This window comes from Pleurodeles waltl, chromosome 3_1 (genome assembly GCF_031143425.1).
Source record: "Pleurodeles waltl isolate 20211129_DDA chromosome 3_1, aPleWal1.hap1.20221129, whole genome shotgun sequence".
NCBI lineage: Eukaryota > Metazoa > Chordata > Amphibia > Caudata > Salamandridae > Pleurodeles > Pleurodeles waltl.
In genome coordinates, this window is record NC_090440.1 from 1,863,868,152 (window position 1) to 1,863,883,215 (window position 15,064).

Sequence of the window (15,064 nt, forward strand, 5' to 3'; positions counted from 1 at the left end):
AAAATGAAAAAGTCCATTCTTACTTCCCAGGGCTAAACGTCTTCCAGCGGACATTTCACAGTTTGCAGAAAATGTTCTTGGTGGTTTTATTTCTATATTTCAGTAAGTGACTTAGTGCTTTAGTTAAAAGAGCATGTGACCATGACTAATGTGTTTAAATTGAGTGACCAATAGGAACCTATCAATTATTTACTGAAATGCAGTTTTTCACATTAAACAGCTGACGTTTTAACCACTTTACTAGTATTTTTTGCTCCTAATTAGAATTGCAAATGAATTGGTGTACAAATTGGAAAATTCACATATGTGGATGGATTTAACCTAGAAATATAAAACCAACATGAATAGATTGGTACCTTTGCCAGGCCAGGTCATCCTCCAGAAAGATGTTGCGACTAGCCTTCCTGCCTCCAACAGGTGTTCTTGGCTCACCAGGTTCCAGTACAGATATTGTGCAGGAGTCAGACAGGGCACTTAAATCTTCACCAATTGAACTGCTGTCAGTGGAGTGAGCATAGCTTAAAGCTATTTTGCGGCAATACGTGCAAGCTCGAAGATCACCTGACGAAAGATCAACTATTTAGACACACATTGCCAAATTTCCAATTTATGACAATACATAGATCACTGACAGATATCTTTCAAGACCATGTGGTTAAGAACCAAACTCCTATTATATGATTATCCATAGCTGGGGAATGTACTTAAGCAAATAAGAAAAGTTTACTTACCTGTAGCAACGGTATTGGTAATGTCAATAAATGTATATATTTAAGTCATTCTCTGATGTTGAGCTTGGAATCTCTTGTACATCTATGCAATGCATGTAGTAATAAGATCAGAAGAACAACCTATTTGTGTAACCCAAATATCAAGCAATGAGTTAGATGTGCAGTTAACTTCACTCCCTCATGTGACACAGTTCCTCATACTTCAGTTGTCTATGTATTAAAAGTACGCAAAAAATGCCTACAGAAAGAAAACGCACCTTAGTGAAAATGGAACCTTGAAGAGAGAACAATTGTTACATGTACATTACTTTGCCTTCTCCAGCTATGGGTCTTTCATAATTCACTTGCTTGAATAAGGTTTAGTGTGCAGAATAGGGAAGGAAAGAAGAGGCGCACCTCAGTGAAACATTCCACATCGTAGCCCACCTATCACTTGCTTCTTGCATACAGTTCTAAGAGCTATTGTATGCTGAAAGTGTGGTTAAAAGGTGAAAGATTAACCTTGCTACTTTGCAGGTATCTCAGTTGGGGATGCAGGCAAACACTACTAAGTCACTAAATATCCTTTTGTGGAGTGCCCCATCACCTTTTTTTGATGGAGGTCTACCTGATTCAGAATGACAAAGCCATTTAGCAAGGCCCTGTTTGGAATCTAGGCATCCTTTACTGCAGTGGCAAAAGGCCATAAATAGCTGATGCGTTAATCTGACAGATTTGAACTTAGCTAAGTAGAAGTTAGGCATTTCAATATGTCTAGGTAGTCTTCCTTACTGACTGAATTGTGTTCTGATACTTCAATGGGCTTGCTTAAGTCTAACATAAATGTTAACTTTGGATTGTTCTTCAGATTGACCTACTCCTTAAAAACTATATGTATGGTTTTTCAATTGAGAAGTACTGGCCAACATGTTTGTGAGCAATATGGCTGTGGTTCATGTTACATATTTAATGATGGTTATGATCATCAACTTTGATGGGGGAAACACATGTTTCATTAGTGAACAGGTCCTTTTTATCTGTGCCACAGAAGTGTAGCTTACTGGCTCACTCATTTAAGGCTCTGCTGCTGCGTGCTAAACTCACCCTTGGCCAATATCGGTTTGGTGTGTGGTGCTGTACAGTGCATTTGAGGTGCATGTCTTGGAAGCAAGTATGCCTGTAAAGGGTACAATAAATGGCTTATGCAGTACTATGCAGTGTGGGTATGTTATATGCATGAGCTGCATGTATGTGTGCTTCCGAGTGTTACAACATATGAATAATGTAGTGCAGTGTGTGTATGCTATATACAAGACCCTAAGACCTGCCAGCCTTAGGGTGGTCTTCCCTAAAACTTTTTGCCTGCTTGCCTCCAATTTTTCAGAATTTATTTTTGTTTGCCTTAGGATTGCGCACTTTACCTCCCGCTAACCAGTGCTAAAGCACTTGTCCTCACTGCCCTAAACATGGTTTTGATGGGCATATACCTGATTGCCATATTTAATATTACTTATAAGTCCCTAATAAAGCGTACCACGTGCCCAGGGCCTGTAAATGAAAATGCTACTAGTGGACCTGCTTGTTCAGCATTCCATCCATCATCTGTTCTTTGTTGCCCTAAGTGGTAAGGGTATGCCCAGGCATGGGTCCCCTGCTCACTGCACCACTAGATTCAAGCTAGCCTGGCCGATGACGGGTGATACTCTGAAACCGGACCCAGGAGGCTAGCTTACGGTTCAGGGAGGGCCTGACTTGGTAGTTTAGGCTGGACTGTTCCCATGGAGAACAGAGTCAAGACTGATTTGCATATGGCTGCGTCAAAACTGGGGTGGACAAAAAAAAAAAAAAAAAAAACACGATGGTTTAAACCCAGATCTTTGTGACTTGGGGTGAATGTTTGCATTGTTCAGCATTCCGTCCATCATCTGTTCTTTTTCGCACCAGTTGACCTGCAGCCCCAACTGTAGCACCCACTTATGTAGCCCTCTAAACATGTCCCAGGCCTCCCATTGCAGCATGAATGCACACTGCCATGTCAACTTGGTATTTAAAACCCCTTGCACTTGATTTTCACTATATACATCACCCCGAAAGTAGGCCCACTAGGTAGCCCATAGGGCAGGTTGCTGTGTAATTAGAAAGGAGGACATGTACTTTAGGTTTTACATGTACTGGTAGTGAAAAACTCCCAAATTCACTACTGTGAGGCCTACCCCTCTCAAAGGATAACATTAGGGCTTCCAGATTACATTTAATACGCTGTAAATCCTAAATTAGAGGAGGCAGCTCTGTCATGTTTAGTACGTATGTTGAGGTGCGATGAGCTTTGGAGTCGCCCTTGCTCTAACAGACTGCTTTCCACAGGAAGTGAGGGTAGAGGAGTGGGCACTTCAAAAGGAAGCAAACCGTCAGCTTAAACTTCAAACATTCATACTCTAAATATCACATTTGGTGTCTGAAAATGAGCCATAAAGAGGGGAGCTTAAAACCCCATAAATTGTCAAAAGTTAAGCAGCTATTTGGGATGCGCGAGGAGAACGTTTGCAAGACTTATGTCTTTGACCAGGAGTGTGGTTCAAGGCCTCCTAGTCTTTCAGCTGTGTGAGTGGACATCAACCAGGAATCCAAGACCTCCTTTCCTGAAGCACCAGCACCTACCTGCATGCATGCCAAGACCAGTGTGCCCTGTGAGAAAGAGGAGAGGGTTGGAAAGAATGAGGTGTAATGGGGAATCCTATTGAGTGGATTCCCTTAGCGAGGTGTGAGAAGACAGCTGCTGCACTGATATGGTTGTTGCCCTTGTGTAGGAAAAGTCAGCAACCCTCATATGCCAGAGGAGGGCCTCTGTAAAGTGAGAAGAGATCGTTGCTGTGCCTAACGGGTCATCGTCTGTGTGCAGTGAGCAACCAGCAACCCCGTATGTCAGAATTTGCCACTGTGAAGGGACTGCCGTATGGTGTGGGCCATCACCTGCATATGCTGGAAAGCTAGCAGCTCCCATGAGACAGGAGGGACCAGTGTGAAGCAACTGCCATGCTGAGGGCTGTAGCCCTTGTGCAGTGGTGAGCAGATGACCCAGCATACCAGGAGGGGTCACGTGAGGAAGTCTGCTGTGCCAATCAGGTCTGAGCCTGTATGCCAGAGGGTGCCACTGGGACCAAGCAAGACGTTTGACCTAGTCGGGACAGTCACCGAAACAGAGGCCACCATGGGGAACCCCTACAGACCTGCACCATGACTGAGGACCAGTGTCAGGACCCTAAGCTAAGCACTACTTTGCCTCTAACATCTCTGCCCCTCTACCGAATCACCCCCATCTCCACACACTTGCAGTGGCAATAAACAAAGCACTTACCCAGCTTCGAGGGGCCTTAAAGAATCTCTAATCACTTCAGTCAATCGTGTGGAACTTGTGGGCGCCAAATGAAGCCCACCTGGACCACATGCACAGATCTTACTGGAGACGGCTGACGCAGCTCCTGCGCGCCCAGAGCCTCCAATTCTGCAGGTGCAGTTAAGACTAATTTCAGCCCATCTGGCCCAAGAAGCTTGCTTGCCAGACAGCACTTTGCCACTGGAACACATGACTTTACAGAGTCAGAGTGTGACTCCTGAGACTGACTACTACTAAAGTTTCACCATAATGTGGCATTAGTTGACTGGGTAATAACCACTACTGACAGAGCAAGGAAGGAGTGGGACTCAGGGAACCACCTAAAGAAACACTAGAGCCCTCACCTCAGGGGACAGTGGAAGTTATTAGTGAATCTGGTATTTCCCTTTGTGTTAGTAGCTGTAAAATAAAATACTTCTTTTCATATAAGCAAGTATTTGGCTTGACAATCATTTCTTGCTACTGTGGCGCACATTGGTAGTTGTGAGCCTGTGTTCACTTGCTGTATCCACCTCCCCTTTTCCCCACTCCATAAAGCCTTCGGCCGCACGACCTGCACTATCACGGACAGTCAAGTAGTTGAAGGGTGCTTGGCCTAGTTGCCCACTATCCAGCGTAGGTTGGGCCCTGGAGCATCTGGAATAAAAGGCTTCTGCCCCCACAGCTGGGCCCAGTAACTCCTGCTTGACCCACGGCCCTCTGGAAAGGGGTTCTGACAATGATCTGCAGTATTTTTACCCTAAGGCAGAGGGTTTACAGAGGAATGGTGCTGAATCAGTACTTTAAAACAGAAGCTATAGTAGGCCAAATGGTTTTAGTTTTGATAGCCAAGCAGAAATGTACATAAATGTATGCCTGAAAGACCGTGTTGCTCTCCAACATGTCATATGTGCAAGTATCACCTATAAAGACCACTGTAGATATATTTTCCGTGTGGAACGTGCCTTTGGATTGATTTTCATTTCTTATTTGCTAACTGTGAATATGTCTGGATAGTTTCAATCTGGCTATTGCACTTTTAGGCTCTGCTGTCAACAATTCTTGAGGGGCAGTTAACACAAAGAGCTGATTATTTTTCTTGCTGTTTTTGTTTCTTCAAAGCAGTATGTGATGGCCATTTCACAACAAATATAGAATGCTCCATTTCCACTACATTCATCAGCTTTTGAAACAAACACTGGCAAAATCAATATGCCTTTTCTTTAAATGCAGAGATACTGGTTTGCTATCTAAACAGACCAATGGATGAAGAAGACCCGACAAAAAACCCTTGTATTTGTTTTTATTATGGTTATTTAGAAAACATGAGTCAACCAAAACAAAGTGGTGTCTAGGCCAGACACCGAAAATGCACACATTTCCAATGACATGAGTAGGTATATTTGCATGGAATGGCCTTCACCTGGTACGTTCACAGCATCCCTCGTTTTAAAATGACTATAGGCATATGAAGAGGAAGTGTTTAACTCAAACATTCTGTAAAATCTCCTCTAGAGCATTTAATTGCTTTAGCATCATTACCATGGGGCTCACACAACAGTACCCTACACCACACAGTGGAAGCTTCAGCGAAGCTATACTGTAGACCACAGTAGAAGGGGTTTGGAAAACCAAATCCAGGACCCCAGACAGGAGGTGGCCGTTTTCATTTTCCACCTAGACATACATTACTCTACGTGATTCCCTAGGACAAAACTTTGCATGAGTGATGTAGCTGATTATGAATATGGTTCTTCATACCCAGATGGGAGTCGTGATGACCATAACTAACAAGCTTTTAATGACTACAAGAATAAAAACCCACTCTTTTCCTCAGAAGGGAGGAACGCAGGGTCTAAAAACAGCTACTCAAAGAAAAAGCCCACAGAGCGTGGCTTGCTTCACTTCCCTTTGAAAAATAATGTATTTCTGCAAATCTATCCTTGTCTTTCTCAAAGAAAGATGTTCTTTCCCTTCTAGATCCCAGGACACTGACCTACCAAGCTGCTCCAATATCAAAGATAACCAACTTTTTTTTTCAATTTCTCTGAACCACGTCAGATGTATCATGCTGTGTATGTATGTTCTTTATTGTTGTAGAATACAGCAGAGTGCCTTTTAATTACACTGATTTGAGCCTATCGTTCATAGAAAAAGGCCCATTCTAAAGAGTAACTATGTGTTACAATGGGTAAGGAGCTGTATTAACACTTGTGAATTAACTGTGAAGTCAGTGATCTCTCACATGAAACTACAGGTGAGCCCTGCAGACCGTGGATCTCCAAAGGAGACGGGACCTAAAGCAAAGTGGTATGAATAATTAAAGTTGGATAGGGGACAGTTGGTGACATATGCACAATGGAAACCCCACTATGTTACAATATTTATCTGTTGTATTATTTTTATCAATATGAGTTTCCACAGGAACGTAGAACGTTTACGGGTGTAATCACCAGCCACAGACTGAGGGTGGACACATGCACTTCAGAGCATCGTAGCCGTCTTTTTTTCTTGCTGAACTTCTTGACCTAACCAGCCATGCGCAGACAAAACGCAGGAAAATCAGAAACTGAGCTTACTAAGAATAAAATCAAAAATACAGACTACTCAGTAAAACGTCTGGTTAATTAGATCAGCAGCTAAGTAAATAAAGCATAGTTATGTTAAGTCAATTATTGCTACTAATACTGAAATCTATGCAGTGCGAAGGGCCACTAAGAGGTTCCACAGGACGTAGCTGAAGTTCTGTTCCAATCTGAAAGGACAAACAGGGCTCCTTCTGATTGCTGGCCTCCACAATCTAATATGGTTCCTTGGTGCTTTAGTGCAGGAGACTGCAGAAGTCAGAGGAAATTGTGGCTAAAGGCACTGGCTACGCTTTTGCCTTTTTCAGGCATTTTGCAGTAAAGGAACGAAATACAGCAGCATGATGCATTCCTTTAAGTTACACGTTCTTGCAACCGGATATGTGAAGCTCTTTAAATTAAATTCAAACCAATGTTTTTTTTTTTTTTTAAAGTTTAATTTGCATCTTCACAGCCCAAAACTTGGAACCCAGAGAACACTGGTCATTATAAAGGATATATGCTGTGCGATATTGAGTAACACAGGACTTTTTGAGGACTACCACTCAACATCAGTGCTTCAGGCCTTTTCAGTTACTGCAGATGATGAACTTCTAAATTCGGTTCACGTTTATCAATCATGATCGATAGCAACACAGACACGCTAGTGAAAAAAAGATTTCTGTACGAGCACTGGGTCATGACTGCTTGATGCATAAGCGTTCCAGTGTGCTCTTTCCCTGTATGGGTAATAATGAATGCTAGCACAAGCTACAGAAGGGGCTCTTTCACTAGGTGAAAAGGACTGCTGGATAGCAAGTCCAGAGAAACTGGGAGGGGCATAGGACCAATAGAGGAGACGGGGTAGAAGGTAGAAAAGAAAAAAAAAAAGAATAAAAAGTAGAGCAGGATGGGGAATGGCAGATAGCCAGAAGGATGCAAGAAGCAACAGTGAGGATAGAGCAAGAAAACACATCCACTGCTATAGACTACTGAAAGGAAAAAAAGGAAGTAGTTATTTGAATGTCAGCAGTGGAAGGATACAAATCGGAACACCAAGACCAAAATGCTCATGGGCAGGACAATTTCAAGAACTGGAAGGAAAGTCACTGAATTAAGAATAAACACTAAGATAGAAAAGAAAGCCATCCAATCATGAGCAAGAGGCTGAATAAGAAAGGTTTTATATATTAGAAACTAAAGCTGTCTGTAGCAAATACCTACAAAGTACAGTAACTGTATGGTAATTAACATGTAAAGTCAAACTTACCTGTGGGATAAATTATGGATGTGTCCTCACAACTAAATTGTCCTTTTGAATTATCAAGTGAAGTTCACAGTACACACTAGCAATAGCCATTGCTTGTTCTTTTGTGCTCCGATTAGTTTTAATCTTTTTTGCACTTGCTTAACAATTGAGCACTGCGCTGTACCACAATGCACTTTATGTAGCACCCATGTTTTACGAGAACTGTGCGAATTCTGAATCAATGTAAAACTCAATACACCCTTGTTTGTAATTTACCTGTGTGTCCTGGATACTGTAATTTACGCAATTCTTTCACAAATGAGATTTGAATCACTACATACATCATAGATCAAATTTCAAAAGGAATTTGTAATGGTCATCTGTAGAAACATAAATTACCCTCGAAGTATTGCCTTTTATACTTTAAATAAACTAAAAAGAACCAACTCTATGACATGACCATATGGTCCAACTCAAAGTTGAGGCACATTTCCATAATTGCGTATTTGCAAAGTTGTACAAGTGCAAAAATTATAAAATTGCGAACTGAAACTTGTAAGACCTAACAGAATTTTCTGCACACTGCAACTGGACACTTCATACATGTTTATTTACAGTACAAACTTACCAGTATAGCCCATGAACTTTCCAGGGATCTCCTGATTGCAGCATCGGCTGCAGAAAATCTGCCCACAAAGTCGGCAATGGTGCCGTCGTCGAAAGGTTGTAAACTTTTCACTGCAGTCGTAACACTCTTTGCACTGGCTATCTGGCATCCAGTACTGTTTAAGATCACTGTCCTGTAGAATTATCAGAGCAGAGAGATCACTACAGTGTTACAACAGTAGAGCTTAAATGATCTGAGGAACCACCTATTAATGCCTCACAAATTCTACAATCACTTTAGAGATGAAAACAACTGTGTACATACTCACAAGGCAATTATTAATTTTTTCATTGCATAAATTTAACCACTTGTGTTCTGGTTACACTTAACCACCTTTATATGTAGCTACTGTTTATTAAAACCAGTATGGCGTAAACGGAATGTAATAAACATTATTGTAGATTGAGGGTGAATCATGATCTGCTTAGGGCTTAACCTCAAGTGAATCCTGCCCCATTCCAGATTTAAAAATGATAACATATGGCGTATTACACTCTGCACCTTTTCAACCCAAAGTAACAGGCTTCTGGGCTGGAAACAAGGAATGTCAAACAAATAAAAGAACATTCATTTGAAGCTTCACATTAAGACATTAAAAGTAATGGGATATAAATTACATTAGTGATGTAATGCAGGATATGTACAAAACAGAGACATTTCAACTCAAGCATCTACACATTCTCTTGCATGTAGCTGAAAGCCTTTGGAAAGTTGCAGTACCAGTTTTGACTTATAGAAGACATGGAGACATATAGAAGTAAGACTGCATTTCCAAACTGAGCAAACAAATGCTGAAAAGATCAATTGTTTGGTGCATCAGTGATGATATTGGATATGATGGGTAACATCAGCAGTGATTTCACAGATCACAGAAGGCATTTCTGAAGCCATCTATGCACACAGATGCTAGAAGCTGTCACAATTCAACTCACCAGCAAAAGTTATCCCCCTTTGCTTTAAGCACACACAATCCTAATTTCAGAACCCAGACATACAGTTACCAGCTGAACATTATCTCCAGGAGTCAAAAAAACAGCTGATTATGAGCTGGACCCTGAGGGTGCACTTAGGAATTTGGAATAACCAGGGAAATTCGATTTAACACATTTGATTCCCTGGGTTATTACTCACTGTTGCTGGATTTTCGCCTAGGCATTTCAAACGCTTTCAGCAGCTGGGTCTACCGGGAAGTAGCTTTTCTGGGTGGCAAGCTACTTATAAATCTGATGGGCCCCATAAGTCTTTTAACCGGGTCCACTGAAGAGTACAGGCAACTCATAATGAGGGGACTACTACTTTAATGTGAACCCCCTTACAGGAGGGTAATTTCAGAGCAAAAGGGAGAGGCCACTGGCCAGAGAGGTTGGTTAGTGTTCAAACCAAGAATACAGGGCTGTTTCTTGCTTTTCTGTCCCCACGTCAGAGAGTTTGACATAGGATCCATTGTTTTCCCTGTCACCCTAGGTTAATAAACCGATGTAAGAATCTCATGGGCATGTTCAGCCTATGCTGAAGAACCTCCTAGAGCAATTATACAGTGTATATATTGTATCGCAGATTATCGGCCTGATTACGAGTTTGGCGGAGGGGATTACTCCGCCCCAAAAGTGGCAGATATCTTGTCCGCCGTTTTACAAGTTCTATAGGACATACATGATACTTGTAATACAGCGGGCGGGATAGTCGGCACGTTTGGGACAGAGTAATCCCCTCTGCCAAACTCGTAATGAGGCCCTGCATCTGTTGACGAGTCACTGCTGACTTCCAAGGGGTGTCTGGTGTTCACTGTATACCTAGCAAACTGCATCACTATGGCATAAAACTAAATACATTTTGTTCATGTTCCACATTTATCTGCAATTTGTGTGCATTTTGTTCTGTGCTCTGCTCAAGGCTGTTATATTTATCCATGATAGTTTACTTACTATTGCCGCTACAAAACTACGGAGTCACAGGGAAACAATCTTGTCAGGCCTGTTTTCAGAACACACTGTAGGAAAGTGCCCCTTTCGGACATGTCCACCCCACTTTTTGACTGGTATTCAATACAATTTTGATTGAAAGAGCACTGGGTTCCTGCTAACCAGGTCCCCAGTGACATATCTTTTCCTAAAACTGTGCAATTGTTCCCCCCAATTGGCAATACCATTAGTTCCCTTGTAAGACCCTAGCAAATGGTCCTGTTAGACCTGGCAGCTTTCTGGTGTGTCTCCCCTGTCTCTTTGCCTTCTGACCTCCTGTTTTTATGGTTTACTGGACACTGTTTTTGCTGGGTTTTTTGTCTCTGCACACTTTACCACTGCTGATCAGTGCTGAAGTGCAAGTGCTTCCTATGTAAATTGTGCTGTTGATTGGTTTATCCATGATTGGCATATCTGATTTACTGGTAAGTCCCTAGTAAAGTGCACTAGAGGTACCCAGGGCTGTAAATCAAATGCTACTAGTGGGCCTGCAGCATGGATTGTGCCACCCACATAGGTAGCCCTGTAAACATGGCTCGGACCAGCCACTGCAGTGTCGGTGTGTGCAGTTTTAAACTGCCAGTTTGACTTGGCAAGTGTACTAACTTGCAAGTCCCACACCTTCCCTTTTTCTACATGTAAGGCACCCCTAAGGTAGGCCCTACGTAGCCCCATGGGCAGGGTGCAGCGTATTTAAAAGGTAGGACATGTGCTGGTGTGTTTTACATGTCCTAACAGTGAAATACTGCCAAATTCGTTTTTCACTGTTGCAAAGCCTATCTCTCTCATACCTTAACATGCCTACTGCCCTTAAATAACTTTAAAACACTGATTCCCTTTGAGAGCAGATAGAAATATGGAGTTTAGGGTCTCCGAACTCACAATACATCTTTTAGTGAAGTTTGTTTTTGGATCGTGAGTATGAAAATGCCACTTTTACAAAGTAGGCATTTTCTTGCTTAAACCTTTCTAGACTCTACCCGTTTGTGGATTCCGTGACTGGGTCAGTTAGGCAGGTTGGTTGTTTACACCTCACCTCTAGACAGTGACACAAAGGGAGATGGGGTGTAGTCTGCATATCCTGATGAGCCATCTGAGCTAGAATGTAGGGAGGACTGTGCCTGCCCTCACACAAAGCAGTCTCCAACCCCCTGGTGTGTCTGGGGCCTGGCCTGGACAAGGAAGGCTCTTGCAAACACTTGAGACTTTGTTTTGAAGTTTGTCAACTTCAAAAGGCAGAAAGGGGTATAAGTACTGGACCCAAAATCCCAGACTTTTAGAGGAACCTCTGCCCAGAAGAGCTGAGGAGCTGGAGGAGGAGCTGTGTTGCTTCGCTGGACTGGCCTTCAGTTGCTGTTTCTGCCTGAAAAGAGAGCAAGGCGTGAACTTTGCGGTGTATCCTGCTTGAGAAAGTTATCCAAGGGCTTGGAGTAGAGCTTGCTTCATGTTGGAAGTCTCAGGGACACCAAAGACTTCAGTTTCCTTGACCTGCAGCACTGGGAACTGTGTGTTTTGTGCTGTTCAAGAGGAGAAACCACTGCAACACCACCAGCGGCGCCACTGGCCTACACAGTGACCTGCCCACATCACAAGGAGCCACTTCGCACCGGCACTCTGGTTTCACCGACGCCGTCAGCGGACAACTTCGCCAAGCCGCTGCTCACACCGCAACCTATGGGCACTGCAGTCCAGAATCAACTTGCTCACACCGCAGCCTGGGCATCGCCCGTCGACGCCGCTCTTGCTGCCATCAGTGCCGCTGCTTGCACCATGGCCTGTGGACACTGCTCGTGAGTTACACGAAGCACCGTCATGTCCCGCACTGCAGCCCCAGTCCACCGATGCCAGCAGCATCGACTCCAGTGTCGTCACCAGGCATCCCTGCCCACACCGTGACCTGTGGACACTGCTCAAGAGGGTCACAGAGCACCATCCCGCACAGCTGGCTTGGGCCTACTGACGACAGCGCTTCAGCAACGACAACGCTGCTTACACCGTGACTTGGTGACATCCCACATCGCACCGCCTCCTTCACACCTCAGCCTTGGTCTCACCGACGCAGCTGGATGCCGTCACCGAGCCACTGCCTGCACAGTGACCTGTGGGCACCACACATTGCATCGTCCCACTTTGCACCGCAGCCTGACGCCATCTACACCAGCACTCCTGACTTCATCAGCTCGGAGCTCGATCTGCAACGTGTGTGACTTCAAGGGCCCGATGACTCCTGCATGTAGGAGGCTGGACTGGCTTGTAGTGAGTACAAAGGGGTACTTGCACCTTGCACCAGGCCCAGTTATCCCTTATTAGTGTATTAGCAGAGCAGCTTAGGCTGAACTAGGAGACGTGTGAAGCTACTACAGTACCACTTAGTGTCATATGCACAATATCATAAGAAAACACAATACACAGTTATACTAAAAATAAAGGTACTTTATTTTTATGACAATATGCCAAAGTATCTTAGAGTGTACCCTCAGTGAGAGGATAGGAAATATACACAAGATATATATACACAATAGCAAAAATATGCAGTATAGTCTTAGAAAACAGTGCAAACAATGTATAGTTACAATAGGATGCAATGGGGAAACATAGGGATAGGGGCAACACAAACCATATACTCCAAAAGTGGAATGCGAACCACGAATGGACCCCAAACCTATGTGACCTTGTAGAGGGTCGCTGGGACTATTAGAAAATAGTGAGAGTTAGAAAAATAACCCTCCCCAAGACCCTGAAAAGTGAGTGCAAAGTGCACTAAAGTTCCCCTAAGGACCAAGAAGTCGTGTTAGAGGAATAATGCAGGAAAGACACAAACCAGCAATGCAACAACTGTGGATTTTCAATCTAGGGTACCTGTGGAACAAGGGGACCAAGTCCAAAAGTCACAAGCAAGTCGGAGATGGGCAAATGCCCAGGAAATGCCAGCTGCGGGTGCAAAGAAGCTTCTACTGGACAGAAGAAGCTGAGGTTTCTCCAGGAACGAAAAGGGCTAGAGACTTCCCCTTTGGTGGACGGATACCTCTCGCCGTGGAGAGTCGTGCAAAAGTGTTTTCCCGCCGAAAGAACGCCAACAAGCCTTGCTAGCTGCAAATCGTGCGGTTAGCGTTTTTGGACGCTGCTGAGGCCCAGGAGGGACCAGGAGGTCGCAAATTGGACCAGCAGAGAGAGGGGACGTCGAGCAAGACAAGGAGCCCTCTCTGAAGCCGGTAGCACCCGGAGAAGTGCCAGAAACAGGCACTACGAGGATGCGTGAAACGGTGCTCGCCGAAGTTGCACAAAGGAGTCCCACGTCGCCGGAGACCAACTTAGAAAGTCGTGCAATGCAGGTTAGAGTGCCGTGGACCCAGGCTTGGCTGTGCACAAAGGATTTCTGCCGGAAGTGCACAGGGGCCGGAGTAGCTGCAAAAGTCGCGGTTCCCAGCAATGCAGCCCAGCGAGGTGAGGCAAGGACTTACCTCCACCAAACTTGGACTGAAGAGTCACTGGACTGTGGGGGTCACTTGGACAGAGTCGCTGGATTCGAGGGACCTCGCTCGTCGTGCTGAGAGGAGACCCAAGGGACCGGTAATGCAGCTTTTTGGTGCCTGCAGTTGCAGGGGGAAGGTTCCGTCGACCCACAGGAGATTTCTTCGGAGCTTCTGGAGCAGAGAGGAGGCAGACTACCCCCACAGCATGCACAAGCAGGAAAACAGTCGAGAAGGCGGCAGGATCAGCGTTACAGAGTTGCAGTAGTCGTCTTTGCTACTATGTTGCAGGTTTGCAGGCTTCCAGCGCGGTCAGCAGTCGATTCCTTGGCAGAAGGTGAAGAGAGAGATGCAGAGGAACTCGGATGAGCTCTTGCATTCGTTATCTAAAGTTTCCCCAGAGACAGAGACCCTAAATAGCCAGAAAAGAGGGTTTGGCTACCTAGGAGAGAGGATAGGCTAGCAACACCTGAAGGAGCCTATCACAAGGAGTCTCTGACATCACCTGGTGGCACTGGCCACTCAGAGCAGTCCAGTGTGCCAGCAGCACCTCTGTTTCCAAGATGGCAGAGGTCTGGAGCACACTGGAGGAGCTCTGGACACCTCCCAGGGGAGGTGCAGGTCAGGGGAGTGGTCACTCCCCTTTCCTTTGTCCAGTTTCGCGCCAGAGCAGGGCTAAGGGGTCCCCTGAACCGGTGTAGACTGGCTTATGCAGAATTGGGCACCTCTGTGCCCAACAAAACATTTCCAGAGGCTGGGGGAGGCTACTCCTCCCCGGCCTTCACACCATTTTCCAAAGGGAGAGGGTGTCACACCCTCTCTCAGAGGAAGTTCTTTGTTCTGCCATCCTGGGCCAGGCCTGGCTGGACCCCAGGAGGGCAGATGCCTGTCTGAGGGGTTGGCAGCAGCAGCAGCTGCAGTGAAACCCCAGGAAGGGCAGTTTGGCAGTACCAGGGTCTGTGCTACAGACCACTGGGATCATGGGATTGTGCCAACTATGCCAGGATGGCATAGAGGGGGCAATTCCATGATCATAGACATGTTACATGGCCATATTCGGAGTTACCATT

General features: G+C 44.8%; 1 protein-coding gene across 5 annotated transcripts in view; it reads right to left on the reverse strand.

The window, feature by feature from the left end:
* PIKFYVE (phosphoinositide kinase, FYVE-type zinc finger containing) overlaps positions 1-15,064 on the reverse strand; it is a 1,212,885-nt gene that overhangs the window by 1,121,315 nt on the left and 76,506 nt on the right. For all 5 annotated transcript variants that reach the window (XR_011201631.1, XM_069225943.1, XM_069225942.1 and 2 more), the window contains exons 5-6: positions 8,525-8,696; positions 357-561 (exon numbers count right to left, since the gene is read on the reverse strand). Coding sequence is in view for 4 of the 5 variants with exons in the window: in XM_069225943.1 (XP_069082044.1) it covers positions 357-561; positions 8,525-8,696 (377 nt within the window). In the remaining variant the exon portion in view is untranslated. The remainder of the gene's footprint in view (positions 1-356; positions 562-8,524; positions 8,697-15,064) is intronic.